Consider the following 27,603-nt stretch of genomic DNA (forward strand, 5'->3'; position numbering starts at 1 on the left):
ATATCAAATCATTCCCACAAATTATCCACCATAAAAAACTCTCTATTCTCATCAAACACTCTCATTCTTCATCTCAAAACATTATTCTTCTCCCAAATTCAATTCATTCATGGATCCATTTAAGCAAATGCGTCGAATGATGGAAGAATCGGTAGAAGCAGATCGACGTAGGGAGGAGGAGGAAGTCGCGGCGCGTCAAATGCAACCCCGGAAATACATTCATCGTGACCGGGAGGAAGCCGCCGCAAGGTTGGTACGAGATTACTTTATGAGAATCCGGTATGGGGAGATACCTACTTCCGTCGCCGTTTGCGCATGCTGCGGGAGCTATTTCTGCATATCGCAAATACATTGGCGGCCCGGGAAGAGTACTTCCAAGAAGGCATCAACGTTATTGGTCGTCCCAGTCTCACGACGCTCCAGAAATGTACCAGCAATATGTTAGCTTGCTACTGGACAAAATGGAGACTGTGTTTGATGAACTTCTGCAAAGGCGTCCGGGCAGCCTTCACCGACGAATTTCTCCAGAAGCCAAACACCGCAGATTGTCAGTTTCTGCTCCAACTTCACGAAACAGTGCACGGATTCCCCGGGATGCTTGGCAGCGTCGATTGCATGCATTGGCAATGGAAGAATTTCCCTTTGGCGTGGAGGGGATCATACATGAGCGGCCACAAAGACATCCACTACCGGCTATGGATTTGGCATGCATTTTTCGGGGTCCCCGGATCGAACAACGACATCAACGTGCTCAAGCAATCCGACCTCTTCAGCGAAGTTTTGAATGGTAAAGCGTCGGCCATCAACTTCACCGCTAACAACCGCCAGTATAAAATGGGGTATTATCTTGCCGGCGACATCTATCCGAAGTGGCCAACCTTCGCGAAGATGTTCAACAGGTCGATAAACGAAAAACAAGCTCTCTTTGCACAAAAGCAAGAGGCTGCTCGCAAGGATGTGGAGAGAGCGTTCGGGGTTCTACAAGCTCGATTCCACATTATCAAATCTCTGGCTCGTACGTGGTTTATGTAGAATATATGGTAGACATCATGTATACGTGCATAATTTGCACAACATGATTGTCGCTGACAAAGGACCTAATGCGGAAAATTGGTTCGATCCTGAAACCCCGGGAAGCTCTACCCCAAGTAGTCCACCTCGCAGTGGAGTGCATTCTTCTTTGCAAGAGCGAATATGTGTTCGGGCAAGGACACGTGATTCTATCGCCCACGCCCAACTCCAGGAGGATCTAAGGAGCACATTTGGGCAAATTTGGCAACCGTTAGACGATCACCGCATCACTTTCCATGATTATGCGGATTTCAATAAATTGTAATATTATGATTTCAATTATGTATTTTTCGTATTTTCGGATGTTGTAATTTTTGTGGTTTTTAATGATTTTATGAATTATTAGTATTAATTTAATATTTCAATGAAATATTAATTGAATTTGTTGGAAATAAAAATAAAAAATGAAATTGAATGAATAGTTAAGGTATGAGATGGTTAAGAGATGAAGGGTTGCAGGTGTTGTCTCTTAGTTAAGAGATGGGGTAAAAAGTGCAGTGAGACCCATGAATAATTAAGGAATGAGACGGTATTGAGATAGAAATTTGGATAGCATAATTATTCATATTCAATGAATAGTTAAGGGATGAGACGGTATTAAGATAGGCATTTGGATAGCATAATTATCCCTATTCAATACATTTGACTTTTCTTATCCGATATGTAAAAATATAATACTCGAACTCAGAAAATAGATAATATTAAAGGAAACAGGAAAATGAATACTGAAAAGGAAGCCGTGGAGAGCAGCAGCCACTACAATGGAAAATCAAATTCAATGGAAACCATATAAATAAATAAGATTAAGGAAAAACAAAAAACAAGCCCTAAAGTCCTCAATTTCCTCGTCGGCGGTGACTTAATTCAAATCATATCCGTTTCTTCTTCATCTTCTTCTTCTACAGCCTCTGCCTCCGCAAAATTGGTGCTGCTTTTGAGAGTAGAATTAGTGTGATTTGCTCTCTAACTCGTGGATTCTGTAACGCGACACTGCTTTCTAAGTTCGACGGAACTGATCGGATACTGGCTTTGTTCGCTGATTCCTAATTGGTTTTCCTATTTTCTCAAGTATTTCTCTGGTATTTTGTTTCTGTCGAACTGTTTGCGATTTTGCACAAGCACGGAGAGTAGGGACGAGCATATTTTTCTACTTGATTCATAGTTTCATACGGCAGAAGCGTTTCTATGTTGTTACCTGTTAGTTTTAGTAATTGATCATGACTTAATTAGGTTTTGAGATTACGGGCCCGGAGTTTTACCACCATCTGCTTTCATTGCTTTTGTATTGGGAGTTACTGGAAGAGCAATTAAAATGTGAAGTTGAGTAGTGTGATAGTTTGTTGCTTTAGGCGATTTCTGTTCCTGCGGTTTGTGTGATTTCTCTTTCCTGTTTGGTTTGAGGATCACAATGCTGAACAAGATAATGAAAAGGGGGCAGAGGAAGTCCTGGAAATCTGAAGCAATAGAGGCCCCCATATCCCAGTCGTCGTCTGCTTCTAGTGTGACTGTCAATCATGCATCTCGACTGGCCTCTGCAACACCTCAGCATGTGACCCTTTCCAACATCCCGCCGAACCCGGGTACTGTTGATGTTTTGCCTATGTTAAGGGATGTTCCAATGGCTGACCGGCACAATCTATTCATTCGGAAACTTCAAATATGTTGTTTCCTATTTAATTTTACTGATCCGACTAAGTCTGTGCGGGAGAAGGAGATCAAGAGGCAAACTCTGGCAGAACTCGTTGACTTGGTGCAGTCGGGATCGTGTAAAATGAATGAGGTGATGCAGGAGGAATTAATGAAGATGATATCTGTGAATATTTTCCGGTGTTTGCCACCGGCTGCACATGAGAACACTGGCTCAGAGGGTGGAGATCCTGAGGAAGATGAGATGTTCATGGACCCTTCGTGGCCGCACTTGCAATTTGTATATGATTTACTTTTAAAGTATGTGGTGTCATCAGAAACTGACACTAAGATTGCCAAGAAGTATCTTGACCACTCGTTCGTACTTAAATTGCTTGATTTGTTTGATTCAGAAGACATGAGGGAGCGGGAGTATTTGAAGACAATTCTTCACCGCATATATGGGAGATTTATGGTTCATAGACCCTTTATACGGAATGCGATAAACAACATTTTTTATCAGTTCATATTTGAGACCGAGAGGTACAATGGGATTGGTGAGCTTTTGGAGATTCTCGGAAGTATAATTAATGGGTTTGCACTGCCAATGAAAGAAGAACACAAGTTGTTCCTTGTACGGGCACTTATTCCACTGCACAAGCCTAAATGTATTTCTTTATACCATCAGCAGTTGTCCTATTGTATAACACAGTTTGTTGAGAAGGATTACAGATTGGCTGATACTGTCATTAGAGGAGTGCTGAAGTTTTGGCCAGTCACAAACTGTGGTAAGGAAGTTCTCTTCCTTGGGGAACTAGAAGAGATTTTGGAGTTTACACAGCCTGCAGAGTTTCAGCGCTGCATGGTACCTCTGTTTAGACAAATTGGACGAAGCCTCACTAGCTCACATTTCCAGGTTTGAAGATTTTCATGCACCCTTCCTGGACTTTGTGTATTTACATTGCAATATCTACTTAGAAAAGGGTTCTTTCAACTAGTTCTCTTTGATATATAGTGTTGCTGCCATAATGATAGGAGTGAAAGGCGAGAGGAAGGGAGGGAGCACGAGTTATGCTCTGTTTTAGGATATGTAAATTGTAAAGATAGTAATGCTAGGAATCCGATCACTTGTATTGCCAGACGAATAAAGAAGAACACTCCTCCGCAGAGGCCTACGACTCAAGTCGTCCAATTACAATGATCTATTCAAGATGATTTCCACTCCCTAGCTTACATTTATTTATACTCGAAAGTCAATAACTAAAAGCATAAAAATAGGAACTGGACTGCCGCTTCTTCCTTTTTCCTTCCAGCTACTTCTCTGCTGCCTCCTTATTCTTCTCCACCGGTTTCTGCTTCAGTTTGGCCTGTCCCCTTATTCTTCTCCAACGGCCAAACAACTCTCCTATTTCCTCGGTGGTAGACCTTCCAAGATCGGTCCGTATCACATAATATTTTCACTTTCCAGAAGTAAATAACATCGATGAATTTTTTGTTTTAGCAGCAATGTCGGTGTAATCTCAGGGAACATGACAGCTGATTAAAATGATTAGGTATAAGAGATACGAAACTGAAGTAGATAAGTGTCTTATCATGATGGCATGGACATCTGTAAAATCTACTGTTGAATTTGTGCGCTGCTTACAACCCTTTTACTTTTGCTGGTTATAGTTTTATTGTGCACTAGGAGTTTCTTGTAGAGGTGTATATGGAATATGATGAAGAGTAAGAATGAGTTGGGGGATGGGGGAGGTGAATTTACAATTTTCTGGTGGAGATCTGAATTCATGTGTGTAGTTGAATATATATCAATGCTTTTCCTCTCCTTGTAGTTCTAAAGGTTCATATAGAAACTTCATGAGATACCATGCTATATTGCTGTACAATGCACTATGATTTGTGGCTGGGTTGTGAGATTTGATATAGCCATGTTTAGGGTCAAACCATTGGTTCATTGCTTTTCAGTGAAAGCTGAGATGGTCTCTGAAAATATCTTTATATGCCAACTCTTGCACATACACATCCAGAAGCATGTATTTTGGCCATCTACTTCCCTTAGATGGCATTTTCCCTTTGAGAATGCTTTTCATCAGACGAAGAGAGCATTTAAATGATTAGTGCAGTCTTAATTTTTGTTGAATTATTTACTTCTCTGTATGGTTGTTGTGATCCAATTCATTGTCTGCACAATTTTAAACCTCAAAATTAACCGCCATGATTTCCTATTTGGTAGGTAGCTGAACGGGCTCTTTTTTGGTGGAACAATGAGCACATAGTAAGTCTGATTGCAGAAAATCGGAGCGTTATTTTACCTATCATATTTGATGCGCTAGAAAAGAACATACGAGGCCACTGGAACCAGGCAATCATTGGCTTGAGCTCCAATGTCAGGAGAATGTTTCTAGAGATGGATCCCGAGTTATTTGAAGAATGTCAGATGCAGCATGACGAAAAGCAAGCAAGAGCTGGAGAACTTAAACACAATCGTGAGTTAACTTGGAAGAAATTGGAAGAGGTTGCTTCTCAAGTTACTGGAGAAGAAAGCATGATCGTCATTTAGTGGAATTGAAAAACATACAACTGAGGATGATTGTGAAACAATTTCCGCAGTCAGTGGCAAAGCTCCTTCACTTCTTAAGAAGTAGGAGCAGCTCATGGGAATCAAAATGATTGGAAGGAAAAAACCTACAAAATTGAGGTCAGTATGCTACTCTGCTTCACACAAATGCCATTCTCTTGTGCTTGTACTTTGCAACATTTCATTTTATTTTCCATCCTAATAATGATAGTTTTTGTAATCTATAATTATTTTGTGGTTTTTGTATTTTCTAAAAGAATAAGACTTAAAATCAAGCTATGAGGCTTTTGATGAAAGAATGTATGCCACTTTTTTTTGGCGATTATTCAAATTTCAACTTGTCTCATTTGTATTGTTAACTTTTGCAACTGGTTTAGATTCTGGAATCTAACGTTTGTCCCCACAAAAATCTTGCACCTCAATATATAAAAATGACTGATGTTGATCATAGAAATCCACCAGGAATGGTGGAGATATACAATATAAGAATAATTAGGGAAGACAGAAACAAATTGCTGGGCCGTGGTGACTCTCTCTGGGCTGCGCCTGTAAACGTGATGGAGCCACCACCATATGATACACCGGTGTCCCTGAATTATAATTCCATCAGAAAAAAATTCAGAAATTCTGCCGTGTCTTGTGAAAGATGCAAAGATTTGTGTGTACCTCGTGCCACCAAGAACACCGGCATTCATGGTTAGTTGGTCGATTTGGTTAACCGATATAGGGTCGAAGCTCGAGGCCTTGGCATACTGCGGCTTAGCCCCGTCACCGGATGGCACGAAGAATGCACCGTTCAACATCAAGTCCCCATTCGACCTCCAATTCCAGTTGGCCCACTCCCCTTCACTGGCATCCTCATGTTTTGTCACCTATTGTACCACATACACACAATGTAGCATGCATATGTTTAAATTTGCACAAAATAAATGGCAGCAAATTCAACCAGCAATGTAAGCAGCATTGTACCTCCTTAACATTATGATCATCTGATGCAGTGAAGCGATTACCCTCGCTATTCACAGTCAGGCTAGCACTTCCGCCAATCGCATACATTTCCCACTTATAATAGTCGTTGTTCACCACGTGGATGTAGCCCCTCCTCACCCTCGGCAACCTCTGGACGAGCCCCTTTCCAAACCGGTTGAATGCTGTAGTGACCTACACAAACGAGTCTCTATCATCAAGAATTCAAAAGGAACAGATTGTATTGTTTTGCAAAAGAACCAACCTGCATCCTTGAGTCGGGCAAGTACTTATCATCATGCCCGAGCAGCATGACCTTGTCATGATCAGACAAATAGTTATTCGACACAGTAATAGCCGTAGATCCCATGGTGATATCTACCAATCCATCAGTGACAACGTGCAATGATCAATCCATATGTTCCTCGAACCAAAGATTGTTATGCCATCACTATCCGATACCCCCCTGTGGCCAAAATGTGTGGTGCTTGACCTAATATTAGTTTTCCCAGACGGCATACAGTTGTAAACCCACACATTGTGGATGATGACTTTGCTGACATACTGCACTGTGATGCATCCATTCCCCGTGATAGATGCACATTGGCACCACGGCCATCTATGGTCTTGTAGCTGTTGAAGATGAGCTCATGCTTGAGCTTGATGACCATGTTGGACTTGAAGATGATCCAGAGGGGCTCTTCTTGGATGACAGCATAGCGAAGGGTGCCAGGGATCGGGCTGACTGTGTCGTGATCAGAGGAGTCCGTTACCTCATAGAAACGACCCCCTTTGCCCCCCATTGCACCCTGCCCGAAGCCAATGGCTCAGTCAGCCAGCCATTGTCGGTTGTTTCCCCAGTTGGGGTCGCAACGTCAGCAGTCGTCTATGGGGTTTCCAGTCAGGCACTGTGACTCTGCCTTGCTCAAGGGGGGTTTCAAGAATTTGGCGACGTTTCGATATGGATTCATTCACACTCCTGTCATGATTTTAACATAATTTTAAGTATGAGATAATGTAATGTTTCATGTAATTGCAACAAATATATGCATGAACTATAACTGAAACTGAAAATATGAAATCTCATAAATAATTTAATTCTTCAAACGTAACAATTTATTTGAGTGTTGTGTGTGTGTTTACCTTGTGACTGGTAGAGCCACAAAATCAGGATTAGGGTGCTGATGAGAGAGCGTAAGGTTGAAGAAAGTGGTTATACATTTCCTTTCTTTAAAAAGTGGAATTAATTAGTGATAGTGGTTATACATTTCCTTTCTTGGAGAGGCCCATGAGACTTATATAGTGGATTAAGCTCTTTGTGTACAAAGATGTGGGATATTTATGTTCATTTTATGTTTGGGGTTGGACTTGACCCTTCAAGGTGGGGTTGGACTTGACCCTTGGAGGGGTTGGACTTTTTTATGATCAAAGTCCAGGGTTGGAGAGGGGTTGGAGGGGTTGGACTTTTTTATGATCAAAGTCCAGGGTTGGAGTATGATCAAAGTCCAGGGTTGGAGAGGGGTTGGACTTTTTTATGATCAAAGTCCAGGGTTGGACTTTTTTATGATCAAAGGGGTTGGACTTTTTTATGATCGATTGGACAATCGGCCCAATTTTTTTCCGATCGGTAGGACCACTGGCCCAAATTTTAAGCCCAGTTATACTGCTGGGTCAGTCATTTTTTCGGTTTCAGCCCAGTTATACTGCTGGGTCAGTCAATTTTAGCCCATAATCGGTGACCCGCTCTGATACCATGATAGAAATCCGTGGGTTCCATCCTAAAACCAATTGGTGATAGGAGGAGAGGCCCATGAGACTTATATAGTGGATTAAGTTCTTTGTGTACACCGATGTGGGATATTTTATTATGTTCATTTTATGTTTCAATTGCCAACAATTAGAAGGAAGAAGGTAAATAAATATAATTACCATACTTGGCGAACGAACTTTCGTAATTCTTTCTTATGGAGTACTCCCAATATATACCTCAATATTGTAGTGATCAAAGGCAGTCATCTCTCTGAAGATCAATGGCCTTGCAATGGGTAGTTCTCGCAGAGGCAATCATGGTCCTCCTCCTCCTCCTCACGATGACACGGAAGAGGCTAACAACTGCCATGGCCCGGAGTTTGCTTGTTGTGGTGCCATTGTGCCTCTTCCTGCTCCTGCAGCCCGATTCGTGCTCGCCATCGGAGCGCCTCAACCACCAGAAATCCATCATCAAATCGCATCGGTGCTCTTCTTCTACTGCCTTCTTTACTCCCTCATCGTCAACATGGATCGTCTCGACCAACACGAAGATACACAATCAGAAGCGGGACTCATCATCATTCGGAAATCTATGAAATTTCGTCATCAAAAATTTGTTCGATTAGGATTAATTAATTTAGTTTTTTGGATTATATCAACTTTTATGCTTTCTAGTTCTAGTAGCGATTGTTTATTCTTTCAGTCTTTTATTTTGTGTATTAGAGATTGTTGATTCTTCGAGTCTTTTCTTGGCTACTTATTCAACTTAGAGATTGTTGATTTTCAATTCATTGTGACTACTGTTGTTAGTTAAAATTCCCACTTACCTGATTTATTGATTTCTTGTAAAGACAATGGATTTTAATACTAAGAAAGAAATAAATAAAGTTAATTTTAAAGTTCAACTAATAATGATTTCAAATATGATTATCCATTTTCACTTTCTCACATATTAACTAAACCACTATTATATTAGTAACATACACACTCAATTTATTTTCCAATTAAAAGCATCACCCAAACAGTACAAAATATTTACCGGCCGCTCAAGCTTCAAATTTAATTTTCACCAAAAATATCAATTTTCAACATATGGTATGCTATGATTTCTATATACGATTAGACATTAGTGATTCCTGCTTCTAAGTTAATTCCATCTCATTTTTATTTATAGTACATCATTTATTTATATGCCAATGGTAGAAGCAAGATCAAATAACAATTTCATTGTCTCTATGAGAATCGATCAGCACCAATTAAGATTAATCAGATCTTTCATATCCTGGTCAGTAATTAAATAGTAAAAGAATAAATTATATCAAATCAAAAGGCTTACTTGCACATTATACCTATTCACATAACAAGATTTTGTTAGTTTTAAAAACCATACATCTTCATTTCTAAAATATGTACTACATAAATAAAGCTAGATCTCAAACTGTATTATTTATTTATTTATTTGGAGGATGAAATGAGTTACAATATTCACCAAATAGCCTTTCTTTCCCCCATAATATAAACACCATCGTCTTTTACTATCCAAGTACACATATTGCTTGGACACTGGTATTGTCTCTCATTTGAGTCAAAAGATTTAAAACCTGTAAATTTGAAACCAGCTTGAATGTCACATGAGAATACAGTATTCTCGAAGAAGGAATTACAGAAACTCCAACTATACTCATCCCCTCGAGAGAGTGTGTGCGTCCCAAGATCATCGTCAGCAGATCGGCATCGCAGTAGCAAGACTGGTGATGAAGATGATAGGCTGTTATGTACTTTAACAATAACTTTAGGAGTGACGAAGGTGCAGCTCTTTGCAACCTCAATGCTTCCTATTATGAAAACAATTAATAGGACAGCTTTTTGGAATTTGGTATTGTAATCCATGGCTCACGCTATATATATGTATTATTGTAGATGATGATCGAATTAATGAGGTTATTGTAATTTTTTGTTTACATTGGGGTCTAATTTATAGTGGTCAAAGTAATGTATACTATCACCCATTTACAGAGGAAATCACATGAACATAATTTTAACAACTTAATAAGGGTGCATTTAGTGAATACATTGAGCTATAATTGGAAATTTGTATAAATATAGAAGGGTGAGTAACAACCAAGTGACCATTTTATGTACTATTGTCAATTAAAATCACAATGCATCTAAAAGTAGCTAGGCAGTTAGTTACATTGTTGGTCAAATTCAGCATGACATGTATAACTTCACGGATTCAAATTACTATTTAATCTACAGATACATTGTTAGTGTTTGAGCTCATCAAGATCGGATTGAGCTGGTGGAAGAATCAAGTCAGGAAATAGCCGTTGGGAACCAAAACAGGAACTAGCCGTTGGAAACGGTTATAACCGTGTTCGGCAAAAGGAGCTGTTCGGCCAAAGGAAGCTGTTCGGCAAAAGGAAGCTGTTCAGCAATTGGAAGCTGTTCAGCAATTGGAAGCTGTTCGGCAATTGGAAGCTGTTCGGCAAAAGGAAGCTGTTCAGCAATTGGAAGCTATTCGGCAATTGGAAGCTGTTCGGCAAAGGAAGCTGTTCGGCGGTTTTCTTGATCGATACTTCTTAAGGGAGTTGCGATTCATTCCGGAACTAACAACAACAGAAATCAAAAGTGATAGAGAGAGAATTCAAGAGAGGAAGTGTTATCTTTCAGCTGTGCGTTTTTAGCTCTCGAAGCAAGAAGTTTTCGGGCGAGTTGAGGGTTTTCCATCTTGTAAATTCTTGAGAGTTTTGAGTGCTCTTATGTTTGTAATTTCTCGAGTGATCAATAAAGAAACACACCAGATTCTGCCCGTGGATGTAGGCTTACGCCGAACCACGTAATTCGCTTGTGTTCTTCCTTGCATGTTGTCATTTCATTAATTTTGCATTTCGATCATCACAACCGTAGGTTCGTTCTTCACAACGTGGCGCCGTCTGTGGGAAATTCGTCCACTGAATTGATCGAGAAGGCATAAAGTTTTGGGAGTTCTTTCTTTGTTTCATCAAGAAGGCGCTCAACCTGTTTGAATAATGGCTGCAGCAAGGTTTGATGTTGAAAAGTTCACAGGCCGAAATGATTTTGGCCTATGGAGGCTGAAGATGAAAGCAATCTTGATGCAACAGGGTTTATGGGAAACCCTAAATGGTGGAGGCAGTAGTGAGGAGGAGAAGCCCGAGCCTGATGAAAAGGAGAAGGCAAAGGCTCAAGACAGAGAGTACAAGGCATATAGTACCTTGATACTCAACCTCAATGACAGAGTCCTCAGAGAAGTTTCAAAGGAGGAGACAGCGGCTGGAGTTTGGTCCAAGTTGGAGTCATTATACATGGCCAAATCCTTGGCAAATCGGCTGCACCTGAAGCAGAAACTTCTCACTTTCAAGATTGCTGATGGAAAAGGTGTGTTGGAACAGCTCGAAGAATTTGGGAAATGCATCGATGATCTTGAGAACATTGATGAAGAGATTAAAGATGAGGACAAGGCTCTGATGTTGTTGAATTCCTTGCCACCAAGTTATGAGCATTTCAAGGATGCTATACTTCTTGGTAGAGAGTCCAAGATTGGATATGAAGAGGTGTACTCTGCTCTAAAGCTCAAGGAAATCCAGAAATCTAATCCAAAGTCCACTGAAATGGTGTCTGAGAGTCTGAGTGTTGCTGATCACAAGAAGAATGTGAAAAGAAAGTCACAGAAGAAGCCATGGAAAAACAAGACAGCTGACTGGAAAGAGACCAGATCATGCCATCACTGCAAGAAACCAGGCCACATAAAGAAGAATTGTTGGGTTTGGAAGAAGAAGCAGGCCGAGGAAGAGAATGGCAAGAACAATGCTGATATTGCAGAAGAGTTGGTGGTCCCGGAGGCTCTGTGTGTGACTGAGGACATGGAAGAACTTCCATGGATCATGGATTCTGGATGTAGCTTCCACATGTGTCCAACTAGAAGTCATTTTGAGGAAATCAAGAATGCAGCTGGATCAGTTTTGTTAGGAAATGACCAGATATGCAGAATCAGAGGAATTGGGTCCATCAGGCTTAGACTTCATAATGGCTCCATCAGGTTACTCACTGGTGTGAGGTTTATTCCAGAGATTAAGAGGAATTTGATCTCTATTGGAGTGTTGGATGCAGCAGGATATAATTGCATATTATCTGATGGGATTATGAACATCGTCAAGAATGGTGATGTTGTTATGATGGCTGAGAGAAAGAGAAGCCTATACTATCTAAAGGCAAGTGTGGTTACTGGATCTGTGAATCTGGTGCAGGTATTAGACTTAAGAATGTGGCATCTCAGACTCGGACACTTGGGAGAAACTGGAATTAAAGAATTGGCCAAGAAGGAGCTGATTAAGCTGGAAAATCCCAATGAGCAGTTGGGTTTGTGTGAGCAATGTGTGCTCGGAAAGAGTAAGAAACTGCCCTATGGAAGAGGAATTCACAGCTCAAAGTCACCACTAGACTATGCCCACAGTGACTTGTGGGGCCCAGCTACACCAGCTTCATTGGGTGGAGGTAGATACTTTCTATCCATTATTGATGATTTTTCTAGAAAATTATGGGTGTTTATCTTGAAGGAAAAATCAGAGACATTCATGAAATTCAAGGAGTGGTGTAAGGAAGTGGAGGTGGAGAAAGGGTGTTCTTTGAAGTGTTTAAGAACTGATAATGGGCTGGAATTTCTGAGTGGGGAGTTTGATTCTTTCTGCAAGCAGAAAGGTATGAAGAGGCATAGGACATCTCCATCTAATCCCCAACAGAATGGAGTTGCTGAGCGCATGAATAGAACCATCCTAGAGCGAGTTAGATGTATGCTCTTTGGCTCTGGAATGGCTAAGAGATTCTGGGGTGAGGCTGTGAGTATGGCAGCAGTTCTCATCAATAGAAGTCCTTCTTCAGCTATAGCTTTTGACACTCCTGATCAGAGATGGTATGGAAAGGCCATGGATTATTCGAATATGAAGATTTTTGGTTGTATGGCTTATGCACACATCAAGCAAAGTAAGTTGGAGCCAAGGGCCTTGAGATGTGTGATGATTGGATACCAAAAGGGAGTGAAGGGCTACAGACTGTGGTGCATAGAGCCAGGAAATCAGAAAGTTATTATCTCTAGAGATGTGCAATTTGAAGAAAGTAGGATGCCATTTCTAGAAAAGGCTCAAGAGAGCCAGAGGCCATCTCATTCTGAGAAAGAACCAGAGCCTGAGAGGATGGTGGAGATGGGTGTTCCAGAACCTGAGGAGGCTGAGGAATCAGTTCAGGTGGAGGTTTCTGGAGCAGATAGAATTGCTGAGCCTGAACAGCAGATGGGAAATCATAGTGAACAAGAAGAAGCAGATGCTGATGTCTTGAACCCTGAAGAAGAGCAGCAGGATTTGGGTGACTATGTTCTAGCCAGAGATAGGGTCAGAAGAATCCCTAAACCATCTACAAGATACAGTGAAGAAGAATACTTGCTATATGCACTATGTGTTGCAGAAAACATAGAGTATGCAGAGCCTTCAAGCTTCAAGGAAGCTATGAGTTCTAAGGAGAGCAAGCAGTGGATGGAGGCTATGATAGATGAAATACAGTCCCTGATCAAGAACAAGACATGGGTGCTTGTGAAGAGACCTTCCACACAAAAACCAGTGAGTTGTAAGTGGATATACAAGAAAAAGTTGGAGGTTGGGAACAAGATTAGGTTCAAGGCTAGGCTTGTAGCTCGGGGGTTCACACAAGAGGAGGGAATAGACTATAATGAAGTATTTTCTCCAGTGGTAAAGCATGCCTCAATAAGAATTTTGCTAGCTATAGTTGCTCAAAGAAGTTGGTTTTTGGACCAACTTGATGTGAAGACAGCCTTTCTTCATGGAGAGCTTGAGGAAACTATATACATGAATCAGCCAGAGGGATTTGTGATACATGGGAGTGAAGATAAGGTTTGTCTACTAAAGAAAAGTCTATACGGTTTGAAGCAAGCAAGTAGACAATGGCATATCAAGTTTGATGAACATATGCAGAGTATGGGATTTATAAATTCCAGATATGATAGTTGTGTCTACTTCAAATCAAAGTTTGAGGGACCTGCTGTGTATTTGCTATTATATGTAGACGACATCTTGCTTGCTGGACCAGATAGACAGGAGCTAGATAGGGTGAAAGCCTTATTGAAAAAGGGATTTGAAATCAAGGATCTGGGGAGTGCTAGCAAGATTTTGGGAATGGATATATTCAGAAATGCAGATAAGAGGGTGTTGTGGTTGTCCCAAGAAGGCTACATTCAGAAAGTACTGCGCAAATATCAGATTGACAAGAGTAGAACAACCTCAGTTCCACTATCACAACAGACTAAGCTGTCCAAATCACAATGTCCCAGAAATCAGCAAGAAGAAAGAGAGATGAGCCAGATACCTTATTCCAACATAGTTGGGAGTGTGATGTATATGATGATATGCACAAGGCCTGATATTTCTCATGCGGTAAGCGTGGTGAGCAGATACATGTCCTGTCCGGGAAGAGAGCACTGGTTGGCTTTGAAAGGGATTCTCAAGTATCTCAAAGGAAGTAGTGATCTGGGAATAATGTTCAAATCAGAGAATGAAGGAGATAAGGATAGCATTATTGGGTTTTGCGATTCAGATTATGCAGCTAACCTTGATAATAGGCGCTCACAATCTGGGTACATATTTACCTTGTTCGGCTCCGCGGTGAGCTGGAAGTCTAATCTCCAATCCGTGCTGGCTCTATCGACGACGGAGGCAGAGTATATAGCTCTTGCTGAGGCAGTAAAGGAAAGCTTCTGGCTTAGGGGTATAGTTGGTGATTTTGGGGTGAAGCAAGAGAATGTTGTGATCAAGTGCGACAGCAATAGCGCGATTTGTCTCTCGAAACATCAGACATATCATGAACGCAGCAAACATATAGACGTGAGGCTGCATTTCATTCGAGATGAGGTTGAGAAGGGTGCGGTGAAGATTGAGAAGGTCAGCACCGAGCACAATGCGGCTGATGCACTTACTAAAGCCCTACCAAGATCCAAGTTCCGACATTGCTTGGATTTGGTTGGGGTGGTCCGAAATTTGTAAGTATGGGAAGGAAGGTGGAACTGGTGGTGATGGATCTTAGATTGCTCAAAGGTGGAGGATTTGTTAGTGTTTGAGCTCATCAAGATCGGATTGAGCTGGTGGAAGAATCAAGTCAGGAAATAGCCGTTGGGAACCAAAACAGGAACTAGCCGTTGGAAACGGTTATAACCGTGTTCGGCAAAAGGAGCTGTTCGGCCAAAGGAAGCTGTTCGGCAAAATGAAGCTGTTCAGCAATTGGAAGCTGTTCAGCAATTGGAAGCTGTTCGGCAATTGGAAGCTGTTCGGCAAAAGGAAGCTGTTCAGCAATTGGAAGCTATTCGGCAATTGGAAGCTGTTCGGCAAAGGAAGCTGTTCGGCGGTTTTCTTGATCGATACTTCTTAAGGGAGTTGCGATTCATTCCGGAACTAACAACAACAGAAATCAAAAGTGATAGAGAGAGAATTCAAGAGAGGAAGTGTTATCTTTCAGCTGTGCGTTTTTAGCTCTCGAAGCAAGAAGTTTTCGGGCGAGTTGAGGGTTTTCCATCTTGTAAATTCTTGAGAGTTTTGAGTGCTCTTATGTTTGTAATTTCTCGAGTGATCAATAAAGAAACACACCAGATTCTGCCCGTGGATGTAGGCTTACGCCGAACCACGTAATTCGCTTGTGTTCTTCCTTGCATGTTGTCATTTCATTAATTTTACATTTCGATCATCACAACCGTAGGTTCGTTCTTCACATACATTAATTAACGGATGATTCAAGAAAAATAAGTACTAGTATTAGATTGGTGGTTGATGTCTACACTCATTCATGATCACACACACATTTAGCCTAACAATATGCATTAAGCAGTAATATGAGAGTAACCGTAAGACTTCAGATCTCATCTTACATATTGATTAAGCATATTGATTCAAATCCTTCCCTTTTTTTGTTATCTTCAAAAGTAATGGAATTAGACAAAACGTGCAGTTTCGACCATTCTACTAGCTATGTTTCGACTATAAAGGCGTTTTAGTTCACAACACAAATGTGAAAACACGGAGTGAACCAAAACGCCACTATAGTGAACGAAATATTTTATGGAGTAAATACTTCACTATAAATTAGTATAATCTAAATCACTCTTATAATGAAATAAAATTGTTTTCTCTAGTTATGCATTAAAGATTAGTTATACTTTAATCATCTCTTAGTTATACTAATTTTGTGAACTAAATCGCTCAAACAACAATATATGTCCCCAATTAAAGGCAAAGATTTATACTACTATACTGCAGTGAAGTAAACTCTTTTTAGGACATTATAAAAACAATATAAATAACAGTACAATATTAGTTAGCTTTACAAACCTTGAACAAAAACTTGCACATTTTATACTATAGAGCGAGGTTTGAATACCATATGTACATATATAAAAAAAAATTAGAGAAGATTGAATTCAATCCATATATACTCTCCTAACTTACTTACTCCTAAAATATTATGATTAGGAGCAGGGCTAAAAACTGCCAAAACAAAGTAAAAAAACTATTTACATAATTCAAAGAATGTCGTGAGCTACTACTTTAAAAAAACACTACAGAAAATATTTTCCTTAAAAAGGAATTGTTATAGTACATACAATGGTGAGTCAAAAATGCCAAATTGTGGAAGGTCATATAAAAAAAGAATAATTCAAACCTTCCAAAAATAATAATGGGAAAATAAATTAGTGGTTTTATAAAGATATCAATAACGTTTCCTATCTCCACTGTTACGACTCGAACCTGTGATTTAAAGTTGGAGGAGAAACGTCTTACCAACTGAGTTGCGTTTTAGCATCAAATCAGCGGTTAAGTGGTAATGGCTGAGCAATCCGGTTAGGGCTTCTCTCTCTCTCATCATCCGGCGCCGGAAGATTGAGATCCAACGACAGCCAGTTTCCGCCCTTCATCCTCTCTTCCGCCTCATCAAAAACTATTGCTTCTCGAATGTTCGTCGGGATCGGTGGGGCGGCGCCGCCGCGGTGCTTCCTCATGTGGCCGCCGAGGGCCTGCCCGGAGGCGAACTCCGCCCCGCAATACGAGCACTCGTGGACTCTCGGCGACTTCATCGCGGCGGTGGCGGTGGTGGAGACGCTGCTGAGCTGAAGAGAGAGAGAGGTGGGAGAGAAAATGGCGTATCGCTTCTCGTTCTTCGGCTTCTTGTGGCTGGCGCGGTGGCCGCCGAGTGCCTGGAAGGATTGGAAGGAGCGGTTGCACGTCTTGCATGTGTACATGGCGGCGTCGCGGCGGGTTTTGGTGATGGGGATGAAGTGGCCCTGGGAGAGGAGGATGAGGCACCTGGCGGTGTCGGCTTCCTCCGTGGTGGTGCTCTCCTCCGAGGCGGCGCGTGGAGGTGGCGTGATGGTGAAGGAAAAGGGAGAGTTAGGTCGTTGTCGCTTGGTTCGCTTGCCTTTCGCGATGACGTCGGTGTTCAAACACGGCGTCACCGCCACCGCCGCAGCCTCCTCCGTCGCGGTCTCCATATATATATCCCAACGCCGCCGTGGTGTTTCGATGTGGTTGTTTTACTTTCTTGAATTTTTTTTGTTTTTTTCTTTTTTTTTTCTCACATTCTAGAGAGGAGGAGAAAGAAAGTAGGAGGGAGGGAGTGGAGGTTGGGGAAGTTTCACTACGAAGGAAATTAGTGAATGTGAGAGATCTTGGAAGTTAAATGGCTTTATATATGAGCAATTCGTGGACTAAATATAGAAATTTAGATAGATATTTGGACTGACTATATTCGAGTAAACCGATATTACACAAATAAAAACTACAGGTCAACAAAAACCATTAGATAAAATTTTCAGTTAGATGTGTGAGTGATATATAAATCACACTATTTGCTAGAAAACCATTTTTCAACGACATATTTCCAAAAGTTTGTTGTTGATTTATCAAGTCCATTCCTTCGCTAAGGGTCTACATTTCATAGTGATATATAAAATATGTATATTAATCCATGCATTCCATTTCTATTATTCAAGTGAGCTATGTGCGAAATGGCTTTTGTAAAATAAAACTCTCTCCGTTCGTATGAAAAAGTCTGAAATCCTAACTCCTTTTTTATTGTTAGAATAATATAGTCATGTAGATATGAAATGCAATAAGTTTTTGGATCACCATATCCAGATAAATTAATTCTCATCAATATTACTTTAAATTTTATATTCCCCGGCAATAATTATGGCAAATACATTTTCTATCACGAACTTCTTGAGTTTGTTTAAGCTAGTACTCCTTCCGTTCGCAAATATGAGTCTAATTTCTTTCTGGCACAGGTTTTAAGAAATGTTAAGAATTAAAAGTGGGTGTAAAAAGTTAGTGGAATATGGACTCAGTTTTAAATGATATGTGTGGAGAATGAGTTGGTGGAATGTGGTACCTCTTATCATTTATAGAAATAATGAACCGGACCTATTCGCGGACAGACTAAAATGACAAGAGATGACTCTTATTTATTTATTAAATTGCTGTGGCGGAATCCTACCTATTTCTAAATCACTATTCCAATCAAGTTGTTTCTCCAACAAAGTAGCGTTCTTTTCATTGCTAAAATCAATACAATCGCTCATTACTATCCACCACAACTCACGTGTAGATAAACCACCACCCTTGAGATTTTCTTTATTAACATCAAAAGCTTTATCCTTGGATTCCCACCAAAAATGACAAAAGAATAACGCTATCGGGACAATATTTGGGTAAAAACTCCATTGAAGATCTTGATTGGGTTGGAGGATGTGATATCCAAGCTCGTCGTCTCCGGATGCACAATGTATCTTGAGTGGTGCAAAAGTTGGAGGGAGCTTACTAGTATATGAAGATGGTGTTCGGTTTCCAAGATAAAGTAATATCAAGATACAATCTAGGATTGAGTTGTGAGATTATTTTAGTCATAGGGGGTTAGCTATGACTAATTATCTCATGACTATCCATCTAGGATTGAGTTGAGGGGTTGAATCTCATGAACCAAACACATTACAAATTTAATCCCTGATACAATCTTGCAAACCGAACACCCCCGAATAGTATTGTGAATGGACATCCACTTACAAATTCTTGAAGAATTCAAACTTATAATATTGCAGAATCTGACATGAAACATGGAACAATTCTATTTTTGTTCTAGAGAACTAATGAAATTTTATTTTAATGAAGGAGATTAGATTTATTCCGAATGGGGGAGTGACGCACAAGGGTTATGCGTCGTTATTATTGAACGACGCACAACCCTTATGCGTCGTTAATTAACGACGCACAAGGGTTATGCGTCGTTCAAAGACGCATAAGCATTATGCGTCTTACCCTAATGACGCATAACCCTTATGCGTCACACTGGTAAGCATTCCAACCTATCACCTGGGTGACCCGGGTTCAATCCCTGGCAACGGCGCATTTTTTTAAGTGATTAGTATTTGATAAAAATGAGTTATTCTAAACATTTGTTTTTGGCAAATAGATATTACTCTTATAAAAGAATTAATTAAAGAAGTTAAGAATAAATGCCCAATCTGATTGGTCCCCCAAAACGAATACATGTACATTGACAAATTAATTTATACTACTATTATCTATGACCACTGTTTATTTTATTTTATATATTAAGTTTATTTTCGAATATCTTAAAAATTACTATTGTTTATGCCGTTAATTGTATAATAACATAAAAATCAAAACTTTATTCACTTATAGATTACGCTTATATAAAATACATGGCATAATATTATATACTATTAATTAAATAATCCAAGTCTTTATGTTATAAGAAAATAAAATAAAATAATTTCCAAAAGTCCTTGCTGCAATATTGATTAATGAATGTTCTACCCACAATTATAAGAAAATAAAATAATGCTTATTATAATAGCGGTGACTATACTCTAATAAATAATAGTAATAATAATAGTAAAAATGCGCCATTGCCGGGGATCGAACCCGGGTCACCCAGGTGACAGGCGGGAATGCTTACCAGTGTGATGCATAAGGGTTATGCGTCATTAGGGTAAGACGCATAATGCTTATGCGTCTTTGAAAGACGCATAATCCTTGTGCGTCAAGGGTTGTGCGTCGTTCAATAATAACGACGCATAACCCTTGTGCGTCACTCCCCCATTCGGAATAAATCTAATCTCCTTCATTAAAATGGAATTCCATTAATTCTCTAGAACAAAAATGGAATCTCCCCCATGAAACATCCACAAACATATTCTTACTGATCTCCCAAAAACGAGAAATATCTCATTAATGGACTCTTCTTCTCTTTTGCAAACCTAAGATTTTTTATAAGTATAATGCTTTTTGTTAAGTACTCCTATTACATTCAAAAGGAAATGGCAGTAACTAGACTTTTGTTATATAAAGTGATGATAAACATTAGTGTGAAATCAAGCACAAATTCCTTGTTCCCAAGTGTGACCCCTAAGTATTCCAGTCATATATTTTATTCAATGAAGCCAATTGGGTCTGATTGCTGAAATAAATACCATCGCTTTTTGCAACCCACCAGTATTGGTGTGCGGTTGACCCATACTTGCCCTGGTTATAAACTTCGAAAGCTTTTTCCTTTGATCCCCATCAAAAATGACAAAAGAATAACGTACCCGGGAAAAAATTCTCACAAAAATCCCAGTGAAAATCTTGGTTAACATATAGGACATGATTTCCAATGTCGTATGAATCTTCAGTGGGGCATAATCCGGTGGAAGATTGCTAACGACATAAATAGAATTTTTTTTTGTCAAGAAACATCCATTCACAAAATCTATAAGAAACAAGGTTTCCACTAGTAAGAATAACAGATGAATCTTGTTCATATTGACTTATTGAGGTGATTGCGTGTTGTTAGTTTTCTTATATATACTAAATTTTTTCTTGTTAGAGATGTTTTTTTCCCACAATATATGGATCTTGGTTGAGGTATTCAGTACTGAAATGCGCATATTCGAAATAGGTATCCTCGGCATAATACAAGTTATTGCTAATAATTTTTTTCAATTTCGATAGGTCATACCTATTGTAAGTAATTAAACAATTAAGTCGAACTATCGGGCCAGCACAACTAGTTCCGGGCCCACAAGGCCGAAAGGAGTATTCATACAATATCGGGCTGGAATTCTATCAGGACATACTTAGGCCCATGGGCTCCTTTGGACCTTCCATGGGCCGGGGCGGCCCAGTCCACATTTACTAAGAGCAAGCACAAATAAAAATCAAGCACCAACTGCTCAAGCAAAGCAATGTGGAAAGAGAAATAGAAGTGATAAATTACTGGGAATCAATATACAAACATATACATTATGATGCATTTGTACAGATGTACAAATATGATTCCTTCATGGAACTTTGGGGTGTACAAAACTGCCAGCTTGCAAAAGATTAAACTAATGTAATGAAACAACCAAGGGATGATAACTGCTTTATTCCAAAGATTCAGATTATCATCATATTTGAGTCGAAGGGAATCTGCAAAAAACCGAGCTAGTTCGAAGCAACGCTGAGTTTTCAACTAGGAGCAGCAATTTCCATTGTCTCCAACTTGCTTTTGCTTCAAAATCTGGTTCTTTACATTTACGGGCGTAGATCCTTTCTCCAGCAAGCTCGGTACGTTCAGTATCTATAGAAAAATAAGTATGCTGGAATGTAAGACAATGAGATGATGGAACATTTTCGATTTAATAAATGAAAAGAACCTTAAGCGAGAGGTCTTTGAAACATTGCTTCACATTTGCTTGAGTCTTGGCACTGCACTCGAAAAACAAACATTCATGCTCTTGTGCGAGAGCCATCCCCTCTTCCGTGGTAACAGCCCTCTCGTTTTCCTGAAAACGGCCATCCATCAGCGAGATATGTCGTTTAGAAAGACACATGTGTATGTAACTTACCCTGTCAACTTTGTTGCCAACTAGTATCTTGATACAATCAGGATCGGTGCAGCAACGCTCTAATTCCTTGACCCAGGTCTTCGATAGGCTTGTAAGGTCTCTCGTCTTGTTACATCATAAACTGCACAGAGGAATACAGAGTTTATTCTTAATTATCATAAGAGAAAAAGGGCACCAACAACAAAACTAAAGTGTCGCATACCAAGGATGATACCATGTGCTCCTCGGTAGTATGAACTTATTAATGATCCAAACCTTTCCTGTCCGGCTGCATTGCAATAATGTAATTATACACGTATGCATGAGTTCTTAACATAGAACGAGTAAAAAAAGATGAATACATGGTTGCCAGCGAACCAGGGGAAGTATGAAAATGACTTCAATTAATGAGCAAAATTAATCTAATTCCTTGTCCTATTTTGGTGTACCTAACAAATGCATTTGTAATTAATGATTCGAAACTCTGGCTTCTCAATCACAAGTTCATCATAGAACTGAAGTGTTTTCTACACAGTTTGGCATATTGATCCCATTAACATAGGAGTATTAATTAAGAAATTCATTATATCTGACAAATTCAGTGTCTCATTAGTCATTGTATGAAGTTAAATGATCATAAAATGACCAAAACTTTCAACTAAATTACCAGACCCTATAGAAAAGACACTTCAACCACAAAGCTAAATCCTCACCAACATAACCTATTGAATCCCAATTTCCCATTCATCCTTATTATTCAGAGTAAAGAGCATCGATCCTTATTAAACAATATCCAAAACTAACCAAATTTACTTGAAAGGTTCTGATTTGATTTGATTGTACCAATTCAAATCAAATTTAGTCGAAAAAAAAACATTACCCCCACATTAAGGTTTTTACAATCCACAGTTATAATGAAGGAGGTGTTATACCTGTATCCCAGATTGTAAGTTTCAGTCTTTTTCCAGCAGTGGTTAGCATCTTTATCTTGAAATCTACTCCTGATAATTCAATCAAACATAAACCTACACTAAATCAAATCAAATAATCCAAAACAATCACCCAAACTCAAACATGATTTGCCTACCACCTTAAATGATCAAGTTTAAGGCCATAAAACCATTAAAAAAAACTAAAAAAAAAACTAAGGCATTCATCTTCAACAGCCTTCAAAAAACTTCAAAAGTCACAAATTCAGACAAATTTTCCATCATGCCGATGCATATCATAAATATTCCTCAATTAGTAATTCAAGAACAAAGCTTTATCATCAAAAACTAAGGCATCCATCTTCAACTGCCTTCAAAAACTTCAAAAGTCACAAATTTAGACAAAACAATCACCCAAACTCAAACGTGATTTGTCTACCACCTTAAATGATCAAGTTTTAGGCCATAAAACCATACAAAAACTAAGACATCCATCTTCACAAATTTAGACAAAATTTCTATCATGCCAATACATATCAGAAATAGTCCTCATTGAGCAATTCAAGAACCAAATTTTATCATAAAAAATGACCACAACACAAATCCCGCAAATTTAGAAGATTCAAGAATCATCAAACATGAAAAGGCCAAGATTGTCTAACCTACATATTAAAACACTAGTATTAATTACCAATAGTAGGAGAAAGATCATGAGGAAACTGCTGACAATTGGAGATGAAACTGAGCAAAAAGGCTGCTCTTTCCAACACCAGAGTCCCCAATCAACAGAACCTTAAAAGAGTAATCATAGTTGACGCCGCAGCTACTCTTTCTTGAACCCATTATTCATATATCCCCCCCTTCCAAACACATCACCGTCCCCAGCAGCCAAAAAAAATCGTTCAAACCAAGAAAAAGAGAATGCCCAAAATTTCAGACAAGGTTGTTGCGAGGGGGTTAAGGCTCTTGCATCATAGCCACTTAGTACAAATGTCTCGTTTTCATTGAGACGGCTGTACATTTGAATGTACACGCGCCGGCACCATGAGAGATCCCTGTGGGTACCCACTTCGCGTCGAGTCAATGTCATTTTTCACGGTATTTTTTTTTTTGGGATTTTGTTTTTTTGGGGGAAAAAAGTTTGAATCTTGAAAGAGGGCGGAATATGAACTTGCGTGGGGTCGTAATTAAAAATGTAATCTTGATTTGTTGGTTACCTAATTATTCAAAATGATACCCAATTGCGCAACGCCGAAGATTTCTCGTTTTCAAATTTAAGTGTTGATTGAAAAAGGCTATTTTCCAAAGAATGTTAGTAGTATTTCCGTGTCACGTAAAATAGTTGTTATGTTACATTGTTGGTTTTCTTCACATTAATTATCTTTCAATTTTATAAGTGAATTCTAGAATTATTTATCATTTATTTAAGTGAGTGGATTACTTTTCCGAAAACTTTCTTAATGGTTTTTTTTCTAGGAATAGATGGACTATTTTTATATTAAATTAAGTGAGTGATAAATAATAATGTTAGTAGACTAGTAGTAGTATTTTGAATTAAGATTAAAATCATAGCAGCCGGAGTATTTGGTGGCAAGCTTTAGTGAACTATATAAATAATACACGATCTTTCACTTTCGCACATAAATGATACCTAATTTTTATTTTATATCGTTTTTTGTACCACATGACAAAAATAACTCTGGGTACCAAGCATGAGATTTTTTGTTATGGAGGATATTTTTGAAATTTTCAATTAAATAGTACCAAAGATGTGATTTTTTTTTTCTTCCTTCTTATTTCTTCTTTAGTTTCTTCTTCTTTCTTTTTTCTTCATTTTCTTCTTTCTTTTTAATATTTATCTTCCTTTATTCTTTCTTTTTTCTCCTTAGTTTATATTTCCTCTTTTTTCTTTTCTCTTCTTTCTTTTTAGTGTTTTATGCATACATCTAATGGTATCCATAATATAAATCAAGAATAAAACACATAATTAAATTAATTATTAAAGTAATTAAATCAATTGAATATTTTTTTATTAAATTATTTTATACTCATTTAGGGTTGAAACACCTAACTAAAAATATTCAACTCTTTATAATACAATTCACAATTTTAAATTTTTATTAGCATTATATTGATTAGTTATTAATTTAATATAAATAATGATAATAATAATAATAATAATTGTTATTATTATATAATATTATATGATTCATAATTTAAATAATTATACAATAATTATTTATTATTACTACTAGTTTTTATATTGTAATAATAATATTATTATACTAATTAAATATAATTATAACTCTAATTATATTTAAGTATATTTGAATAATATTAAAAATAAATTAATTATTAATTTATAAATACTAAAATAATAATATTAATATTGATTAATAATAATAGTATAAAGAGGGAGGAGAATGAAAGAAGATATTATAATACTATCACTTTGGTACTAGTTTTATTTATGCCCAAATATCCTCTATGACACAAATGGAAAAATGCATTTGTTTAGAGGGCATTTTGGGGTGAAAATCTTATCAGGTACTAAAATGTGATTAATAGGTACCAAAAATGATACTCCCCTCCGTCCCGGGCTACTCGCCCCTTTCCTTTTCGGCACGGAGATTAAAGAATGAGTGTATAGGAAAGTCAAAAATTACGGCTGTAGGTGAAAATTTTTTACTAAAAATGGAAATGGTGCAAGTAACTTGGGACGCCCAAAAAGGAAATAAGTGCGAGTAGTGCGGGACGGAGGGAGTATAAAATAAAGATCAGGTACCATTTATATGTGAAAGTTAAAGATCAGGTACCATTTATGTAGTTCACTTTAAATAAAAAATATTATGATAGACAAATATAGATTGTGCATTAAAAAAAACCCGTAGTTACGACATTAATATTGGCAGTCGTAATTTATTATCATATACTTTTCCATATGATCGCTTCCAATTGGATATAGCATATAAAAATAAGCGTATATAGGGATTTTTCTTGCTATTTATTGTTATGAGAGAAAAAAAATGTAGCAACGAAAACAAAGAAGAATTCGTATATTGAGTTGGGCTTTGAAGGTAGGAATCCCCTATAACAGAAACCTAATATAGGCCCAACTGAATTAATAGTTAGCCCATCAAGCAGTCATTGGCCTATCCCACAAAATTATGATTATTTAATTAAGTGATTTTCATTACATATGGTTATTTAGATATAAATTTCATTAACCTAATTTCCATTGTTTAGACATCAAATATTCACACCAAATCATGGTATATTGGTAGCTATCGTAGATACTTGTTATTCTGATGAATTTGATCGTGATTAACAAATACTTAATAAAATCGACCAATACGCCTAAAATGTCCTTTTTCTATAGCACGTTAAAGCAGAGTTCTTTCTACATATAATAGTAAGTAATTACTACATACGTTGAAATAATAAAGAATCCAATTAATGCATGTAAAGTAACTATTTTTTTGTTTCATGCTTCATCAATCCAGTATAGTGTATTTGCCATAATCGATTGAATTTCAACCTCTCCCATTATGCGAACTAATGAAATAAAGTTATACGTACTACTAATTTTTTAGCTTAATTGGTGTGTGCCTATTAGATATAAAAAAGTTACTTACGATATTGCTCTTTGTCAAAAAAAAAAAGGAAAAACAATTGTTTTTTTCTATCCTCACTAAAATATTGCAATCGTAGCAAGAAAATTCTTTGGATCTAAAAAACTGATGTGACGTAGCATTGAACTATTGATAAGCAAAAAAAAAAAGCGGCATTTCAATTTTTTATTCTCCAATGGAAAATGCACTTGCACCGACCTTGTATTACTTCTCCAGAAGGAAAGGCAACCCATAAATTCAGAAATATAAATACATTATAACAATAAAATATATTCGCTCATTCCCATAAAAATATGCACTCTTTCATTTTAGTCCGTCCCACAAGAATATGCATTTTTCAATTTTAGAAAACTCTCTTCTCTCTTGTAAGGTGGGGACTCATTTCTAACTAACAATACTTTAATTACTCCATCCGCTTCTCCATAGTTAAGTCATTTTTCCATTTTGGGAAGTTTCGTCATAGTTGAGTCATTTCTCTATATAGTAACTTTTTTCTGAATCTCAATTTACTTTCTCTTACTTTATTCACTTTCTACTTTATGCTCTCTATTTTTTCCCCTCTCTACTTTTTATCTATTTATTTAACACATTCAATATCATTTTCTTAAACTCTGAGCCAAAATTTTTGCCTCAACTATGAAGAATCGGATGAAGTACTTTTTTTCTCTGCCTCAAAGTGCATATTCTTCTTTGGCAACGAAGTATATGTCATATTAAAAGTGATAAATAAATAATACCCCTACTACTAGGAATAGGATAAGTGTGAGATTAACAACTTTTCAAATTGAACTTGGAATATTAAAGTAAGGCGGCGTACGCCACAAAGTAATATTTGACTAGTGTTTCACACGTGTGAGATTCACTCGTGCACGAGTTTAACTTCACGAATCTGTTTCCCTAATATTCCACAAATTGACAAGTGCTTTTAAATAAAAAAAAAGTATTCCACAAATTAAACTTAAAATCACATGCATAGTGAACAGGCCGAACCAAAACTGAACTGCAAAACTAGACGTCCGGATAACGGTTACTCATTCGGTTACAAGATAAGCAAAACACTTTTTGTCACGGAATTTAAGGAATTGAAATTTAAAATTTTAAAATCGAAAAAAAAAA

General features: G+C 38.0%; 2 protein-coding genes and 2 pseudogenes across 3 annotated transcripts; 1 reads left to right on the forward strand and 3 right to left on the reverse strand.

The window, feature by feature from the left end:
• Positions 1–1,799: 1,799 nt before the first annotated feature.
• LOC121746923 (serine/threonine protein phosphatase 2A 57 kDa regulatory subunit B' beta isoform-like) lies at positions 1,800–5,836 on the forward strand. Of its 2 annotated transcripts, XR_006039088.1 has the most exons (3): positions 1,800–3,613; positions 4,931–5,395; positions 5,738–5,836. XR_006039088.1 is itself a non-coding variant. In XM_042140883.1 (2 exons), exons 1-2 carry the CDS (start codon positions 2,480–2,482, stop codon positions 5,255–5,257), a joined length of 1,461 nt encoding a protein of 486 aa, XP_041996817.1. In that variant the 5' UTR covers positions 1,800–2,479; the 3' UTR covers positions 5,258–5,621. The 2 variants fall into 2 exon arrangements, 1 of the variants encoding a protein (XP_041996817.1); XM_042140883.1 differs by lacking the exon at positions 5,738–5,836 and having other exon boundaries at positions 4,931–5,621.
• LOC121749084 lies at positions 5,602–9,880 on the reverse strand (annotated as a pseudogene).
• Positions 9,881–16,769: 6,889 nt separating this feature from the next.
• On the reverse strand, positions 16,770–17,690 carry LOC121747857 (zinc finger protein ZAT5-like). Its single transcript, XM_042141994.1, has one exon. It carries the CDS (start codon positions 17,547–17,549, stop codon positions 16,869–16,871), a length of 681 nt encoding a protein of 226 aa, XP_041997928.1. The 5' UTR covers positions 17,550–17,690; the 3' UTR covers positions 16,770–16,868.
• Positions 17,691–21,307: 3,617 nt separating this feature from the next.
• On the reverse strand, positions 21,308–23,725 carry LOC121747224 (annotated as a pseudogene).
• Between the last annotated feature and the right edge of the window lie 3,878 nt (positions 23,726–27,603).

Source organism: Salvia splendens, chromosome 9, assembly GCF_004379255.2.
Source record: "Salvia splendens isolate huo1 chromosome 9, SspV2, whole genome shotgun sequence".
Lineage (NCBI taxonomy): Eukaryota > Viridiplantae > Streptophyta > Magnoliopsida > Lamiales > Lamiaceae > Salvia > Salvia splendens.